The sequence below is a fragment of the Raphanus sativus genome, unplaced genomic scaffold, assembly GCF_000801105.2.
Source record: "Raphanus sativus cultivar WK10039 unplaced genomic scaffold, ASM80110v3 Scaffold2320, whole genome shotgun sequence".
In the NCBI taxonomy this organism is placed as follows: domain Eukaryota; kingdom Viridiplantae; phylum Streptophyta; class Magnoliopsida; order Brassicales; family Brassicaceae; genus Raphanus; species Raphanus sativus.
The window spans coordinates 9,809-16,163 of NW_026617629.1; the positions used below are offsets into that span (position 1 = coordinate 9,809).

Here is a 6,355-nt window from a genome sequence, read left to right on the forward strand (position 1 = left end):
ACATGATTTGTATTTGCTTTAAAATATACAAAGTATATAAAATTTTGATAACATAATAATATATTTGTAATTTTGAAATAGAGGTGATGGTTGGTTATGATGTTATAACCGTAGAAAATTTATGTACAACTTATTCAGTAATATTTTTTATTTATCTGTATCTATGACAGCTTTTAGTTTTTTTTTTAAAAGAGTAAAAAAATATTGATACAACAATATAATTTTATATAGCTTAAAATATAATTGATTGCTTTATAAAACATGAATGATAATTTTGAAGAGTATATTAAATTAATTAAATTAAAATAAGAATAAAGTGGGTTTATTTCAGTACGTTGTTGTGTGTGTTGGGTATTGGGAAACTAAAATCCCACCCTCTCAGACGCAATTCATTAATCTTTCTCTGATTCTCTCTCTGTCTCTTCTATATTTAACATTATTGTTCGGTTGTATTTATTAATGATGAATCCTCTCATCACAGCCAGCCGTACTGATTCGCCATCTTTTCACCCTTTTAATGAATCTTCTTCCTCTTCCCTTTTAACTTCACTTTCTTCTTACTGAAACCCATCTCCCCCACAAGAAAAGGCTCAACTACAATGCAAAGCAGCTTCAAGACCGTTCCTTTCAACCCCCCTGACTTCTACTCCCAAGCCTCTTTCTTCTTCAGGTACATACACTTCTCTATCTTCAAAGCTTTAACAAGTACTAAATATTAACAAAAGAACTAGTCTTACTCTGTTTTGTTTTGAAAAAAAAACAGAGGAGATAGCTGTCTTGATGAGTTTCATCAACCAATCAACGCTTTTCACCATGAAGAAGCTGCTGTTGGTTTAAGTCCAAGTCAGCTTCTTTCTTCTTCTTCTTCTTCTCTTTTTGTATTAAGTACAAAGTCTTAAGCTTTTTTTTTTTTGTTAAAAAAAAGTCTTAAGCTTTATTTGAAAGATAATCGGTTCTTTTTTGCAGATGTCACTGTAGCTGCTTCCAACAACTTACACTACACGACGTTTGATACGGTATAACAAAAAAAGTTGATTCCTTTACACCAAACCAATCTCTTTTAAAAATAAATATTAACATTTTACTTTCAATGTGTACTCTGTTTTTTTAAGGTCATGGACTACGGCTTGAGGGAAAGAGAAGAGGAGTGTTTGGATACAGGGCAGTTAATGTACCAGAGAGGAGGAGGAACAAGGTTAGGAGGAGGAGAAGTGAACAGCAGTTTAGTAGACAAGTGGTGTGATTCGGTTTCAGCCATGGCTGATAACAGTCAACACACTGACACTTCCACAGATATTGATACTGATGACAAGTCTCAGGTTTTTGTTCCTTTGTCTTCTTCTTCGTTAAAAAAAATATCATTCACTCTCACCAAGAGAAAAGATTCTGCTTTTTTTCGTTTCTGTTTGTTTCGAAGTTTTGTCTTGTCTCTTGTTTGGTTTTTGTAATAAGCCATTGATGGGTCACTTTGAGATTCGATCACATAACATTATTTACTCAGAGACTGTGTCTGGTGTCCCTCCCTCTCTCTGTCTCGTCTATTTCAATAAGGGATTGTCTGTTTTTTTATGGGTCTAATGAAACTCACACCATGGATCATTTTGGGTTGTTGAGCTTCACTGCCCCCATTACATGTAAAGTTGTGGCACTTTATAATGGACTATAGCATTAAAAAATTGCGATTGCTTGTAAAAGTTTCATGCTTTTTATTGATTTATAATATGAAAAAATGGCCCCATGGTTTAAAAAATATCCGATTTGCTGTAAAGTGTTTATGCTTTTTGTATGGTGTGACATGAATTCATTGGCCCATGTCTTTATATGCAATCTACTTTCTAGTTTGATTAGTGCTTATTGAGTTTTGTATGGTTGTAGAGTGTATGTTTAAGATTAGACTTAATGCAATTTTGCTTGTGTTGTTCAGTTAAATGGAGTTCATCAAGGGATGCTTTTGGCTACAAATTGTTCAGATCAATCTAAGGTGAACAAAGGGTGTATAACTTAGTTATGAGTTTAAAAGGTTAATCAAATTTGACCTTCAAAAATTGTTTGGCAGGCGCTTAGAAGACTTGCTCAGAACCGGGAGGCTGCTAGGAAAAGCCGGTTAAGGAAAAAAGTATTAGTAGCTTATATTCATTGTACTTTAATTTTCTCAATGTTCCATCATCTTTGAATATGCTTACATTGTCTCTTAATAGGCATATGTTCAGCAGCTTGAGAACAGTAGAATCAGGCTAGCACAGCTAGAGGAGGAGCTCAAAAGAGCACGTCAACAGGTCTGTTTCTACACTACTCTCTTCTTACAGTGAGCTATATAGTAGAAGAGAGGATCTTGTAGTAATGGTTTTCTCTTGTATGTAGGGATGTTCGGTTGAGAGAGGAGCTTCAAGGGAAAACACTCATGTGACTGCCGGAAATGGTAAGACTTTCCTATTATGGCACTTGAGTAGAATATGAAATGATGATCATTACTAAGAATGAAATGTTGTTAGGTGTGTTTTCTTTTGAATTGGAATATGCACGTTGGATGGAGGAACATCAGAGGCTGATCAACGACTTAAGAGCTGGTGTGCATTCACAGCTAGGCGACAACGAGTTGCGTGTGCTTGTGGATGCTGTCATGAGTCACTACGATGAGATATTCAGGCTGAAGGGGATCGGTACTAAAGTCGACGTCTTTCACATGCTCTCAGGCATGTGGCAGACTCCTGCTGAGAGATTCTTCATGTGGTTAGGTGGATTCAGATCCTCTGAGCTACTCAAGGTATTAAAAAAACATTGGTTTTTTGTTCTTTGTCACTCTTATTAATTTGTTTTTTTTGTTGTTAGATACTGGGGAACCATGTGGATCCGTTGACTGATCAGCAGTTGATAGGCATATGTAATCTTCAGCAGTCGTCTCAGCAAGCAGAGGATGCATTGTCACAAGGCATGGAAGCTTTGCAACAAACGCTTCTAGAGACGCTTTCATCTCCTTCAATGGGTCCAAACTCTTCAGCAAATGTTGCTGACTATATGGGTCATATGGCTATGGCCATGGGGAAGCTTGGCACTCTTGAAAACTTCCTTCGTCAGGTAAATAGACCAAAACCTCTTTAGAAGCAACAATAATTAGTAGTAAATACAAATTAAAAAAAAATGAAAAGTTTTTATATAAATATTTGTTGCAGGCAGATCTATTGAGGCAACAAACTTTGCAACAGCTTCACAGGATTCTCACTACAAGACAAGCTGCTCGTGCCTTTTTGGTCATCCATGACTATATTTGTCGGCTTAGAGCACTTAGCTCTTTATGGTTAGCCAGACCAAGGGACTAAAGCCTTGAGCATATAGGTCTTCTCTCTTCTCTGTAGCCTTTTAGAGCATATGTTTTAAACTTTATTTAGTACGTTGTGTACGTTACCGTTTCAGAATCGTTTATATTTGTGGTTTTTTTCCTACGCTAAACTGAGAAGAAGAAAAAAAAAACAAGAAGCTAACAAGATCTAACATAATATTTACATAACGTAAGAGACAAGGCAATACTTTAGCGGTTCATGCCTGGTACAACAATGGGAGGAGTTATTTTATCTCGTCTCCATTTCTCTATATTAGAAACCCAACCTGGAAAAAAAAAACAAGAAAATTATTTTTTGTGAGTTTTTAATTTGTAGAAAAGCTCAAGTCCTTTTGGGTTATAAAGGTATCAAGTTTTTGACTACATACCGAGGGAAGGATCAGCGCCTTGGTTCTTGAGTTCTCTAGACTCTTGGCAAATAGCACACGGTGTGCAACATATATGGACCCAATAGTCACTGCATGGTTCCTCAGGCAATGCGAAATGTTCTCTAAGCCTTGACCTGCTTGGAAACGCGTAAAGCCAGCAACAACCCACAAACCCTAACGCTAGATGAATCAAACCTGCGTTTATGCAAGCTGCATTCCCCCACCCCCAAAAGAATTAGATTTTCTTTTACAAACATATTACAAATGTTAAGAAGGTAGGTGACGTGTTTCTTACGTATGGTTCCTCTGTTTACGATCTCGGTGTTCCGAGCGAAGGAGACGCATGGAACTATAGCTGTCTGAACACCTTTTAAAGAATCCATGTTGAGGCAAGAAAAAAAAAAGATTCGATCAAATAAGAAATAAGACGATATGATTTAAGACATAAACAAAGAACGTACAAATGTGACAATCTTCGTGACAATCACAAAGACCGGTGGTCCATAGTCCCTGAGGAAGTTCTCCGGCGTACGGTTGATCCCTGAACAACGCTCCTTCCGACATGAACACCGGCACATCCCCGTACATTTTGCAGTTTCCGATTTCAGTAATTTATGACACAACAAGAATTTGCCATTCTTTTTTCGATTCAAAATAACATACAACAATATATGTCAATTGTAAAACAAAAATAATATATGATCACTTTCTTTGATTTTCTATAACGTTGTTTCTCAGATGAATGGGTTCTACAAATTTTTTTAAAAGAAACTAAAAAAAATCAATATTTCTTTTCGATGAGAAATCAGGAAACTAACGGGGAAATTTATTTAAATATATACTTTTTACAATAAAACATTTTTTCAAAAAGAAAAGCTTCACACAAGAGAGAGAGAGATAAGATGAGCGTCAAATTTTGTTGGTGTAAAACTTATAGACCCTAATTTCAAAGGGGATAACAACTTTTTATTTAGGTCAATAGAAAAGTAACTAATGTTGTCTAAATGTAATATACGAAACTATTTTTTCCTAATCATACAAAAATAAAATATCGTATATATAGAATTGTTTATTAATCTCATGAATGAAAAAATATAAATCTTAAAAACCCTGTCTTATAAACCTCAAAAACCGATCATTCTAGTTCTAGGATATGAAGTAAACTTGATAGCTTAAAAGATTTACCTTTATTTTTTATTTCAAATTATCCCATAACATATAAGATTACATAATTGGTAATGGAAAACGTGTTTGATGAAAAAATGTTTGACTACTGAACTGATTTTTAGTCTATTTAAGAAAAATAATATATACACATATATGTGTGTTAAATTGCACACAACCTATTTTCAACTTTCGCATTATGTTAAGAGAGAAAAACTGAAAAAAACAAATGGTCAAATTTTGTGTCCTAGATATTAATAACGTCGATTTTCCAAAAGTCATAGAAATTATTTTTTTATATATTTTCCATGATAAAAATAAAATAGCATAGAAAAGATGAAAGAAAAAAAGCGAGGTTGCCTTCAAAGCCAACCGTGACGTTGGCTTATTAGTTATGGTCTTCCAGCTCTGGTCTCAATATTTATGTTTTTTGAAAAATAGTCTCAAAAATTTTGCATGAACTCAACTAATATATTATCTTTCCTCAACTCATCAAAAAAAAACTCATCATATGTATAATAACTATTTGGCCAAGCTCAAGCTCAAGCACGCAATAAAATGAACTTAGCTATTATTATATATATTTGCCCCAAAAAGCTATCATTATCTGTGGAGTTTAACTCACAAGTCACAAACACACCAAGACTAAACAATACTGTATTTAAAATATTTTTCAAAAGCTCTAAATAATTGTGTTCTAAATATTTTTTTAAACAATACTACATAATATTTTTCTAAACAATACTACATAATTGTGTTCTAAATATTTTTCAAAAGCTCTAGACATTTAAAATCTTAGTTTTTATTTCATCTTTATAATTTTTGGTATAATTTTAAAATCCAATGTTACAAATAAATAATAGATTGTTATCGACTTTATTTTATAAAGCTTTATCCTGCAGAACGCAGTTAAGCAGGTTTTTATCGAGTTTTAGTATTTAAGATGCAAGCTAACTTATAAAGTGTATACAAATACATAACTAATTAAAAGGATCATTAAGAGTGGTGGATGAAAGCGTCTATGTCGCACAACATTTGAAGAGCCATCGTTTGAGCAAGCGGAGACTCATCAAGAATCTGAAACGCATGGCCAACGCCTTCGTACACCACGCGCTTGATCATTTTCTCATCAGTACTATCGCACATCTCCATCGCCCTATCCATCAGCACATCCATCTCCGCCACACACACCAGCGTCCTCGTCGTATTCTTGATCGTCCCGGCCGGTTTACAATACGGATGCTCTCTGCTCGCGTCACGTGGCAAAGCCAGCCTCCACCACGTGTCCGAAGACGCAAGCGTCAGCACTGAGCTCTCCGTGTTGTTCTCCACGCGCCTCTCGCTCTCGGTACGGTCCTCCCCGCCGAAGAAAGGCTGGATCAAGATCGTTCCTTCTATCCTCAGTGGCTTTATAAGAGCCTCGTCGGCGTCTGCTGCTAATCTCGCGGCGACATGGTTAGCGATGTTGCCTCCGGCGCTGTCTCCG

General features: G+C 35.5%; 3 protein-coding genes across 4 annotated transcripts; 1 reads left to right on the forward strand and 2 right to left on the reverse strand.

Moving 5' to 3' along the window:
• The first annotated feature begins 368 nt into the window (after positions 1 to 368).
• LOC108825801 (transcription factor PERIANTHIA) lies at positions 369 to 3,449 on the forward strand. 2 transcript variants are annotated; one of them, XM_018599152.2, is made up of 11 exons: positions 369 to 670; positions 764 to 843; positions 967 to 1,016; positions 1,113 to 1,319; positions 1,925 to 1,981; positions 2,057 to 2,116; positions 2,199 to 2,276; positions 2,362 to 2,419; positions 2,493 to 2,764; positions 2,830 to 3,075; positions 3,171 to 3,449. In XM_018599152.2, exons 1-11 carry the CDS (start codon positions 600 to 602, stop codon positions 3,315 to 3,317), a joined length of 1,326 nt encoding a protein of 441 aa, XP_018454654.1. In that variant the 5' UTR covers positions 369 to 599; the 3' UTR covers positions 3,318 to 3,449. The 2 variants fall into 2 exon arrangements, with proteins under 2 accessions (XP_018454654.1, XP_018454655.1); XM_018599153.2 differs by having other exon boundaries at positions 3,175 to 3,315.
• LOC130505499 (protein PLANT CADMIUM RESISTANCE 12-like) lies at positions 3,378 to 4,536 on the reverse strand. Its single transcript, XM_057000108.1, has 4 exons — positions 4,167 to 4,536; positions 4,001 to 4,072; positions 3,706 to 3,915; positions 3,378 to 3,603 (listed from the first exon to the last, which is right to left on the reverse strand). The coding sequence occupies exons 1-4, from the start codon at positions 4,291 to 4,293 to the stop codon at positions 3,527 to 3,529; spliced, it is 486 nt and encodes a 161-aa protein (XP_056856088.1). The 5' UTR covers positions 4,294 to 4,536; the 3' UTR covers positions 3,378 to 3,526.
• Positions 4,537 to 5,865: 1,329 nt separating this feature from the next.
• On the reverse strand, positions 5,866 to 6,243 carry LOC130505498 (probable carboxylesterase 6; the record flags this gene model as incomplete). Its single annotated transcript, XM_057000107.1, has 1 exon — positions 5,866 to 6,243. A coding segment is annotated over one exon (378 nt), but the record flags the coding sequence as incomplete, so codon positions are not given.
• Between the last annotated feature and the right edge of the window lie 112 nt (positions 6,244 to 6,355).

Bases quoted from the DNA above. Each gene is read 5' to 3' on its own strand.
- LOC108825801 (XM_018599152.2), top strand. From the start codon at position 600: ATGCAAAGCAGCTTCAAGACCGTTCCTTTCAACCCCCCTGACTTCTAC. The intron at 2,117-2,198 runs GTATTAGTAGCT...GTCTCTTAATAG, and splicing joins AAAGCCGGTTAAGGAAAAAA to GCATATGTTCAGCAGCTTGA. The intron at 2,277-2,361 runs GTCTGTTTCTAC...TCTTGTATGTAG, and splicing joins TCAAAAGAGCACGTCAACAG to GGATGTTCGGTTGAGAGAGG.
- LOC130505499 (XM_057000108.1), bottom strand. From the start codon at position 4,293: ATGTACGGGGATGTGCCGGTGTTCATGTCGGAAGGAGCGTTGTTCAGG. The intron at 4,073-4,166 runs GTACGTTCTTTG...ATTCTTTAAAAG, and splicing joins TCACGAAGATTGTCACATTT to GTGTTCAGACAGCTATAGTT. The intron at 3,604-3,705 runs GTATGTAGTCAA...TTTTTTTTCCAG, and splicing joins AGGCGCTGATCCTTCCCTCG to GTTGGGTTTCTAATATAGAG.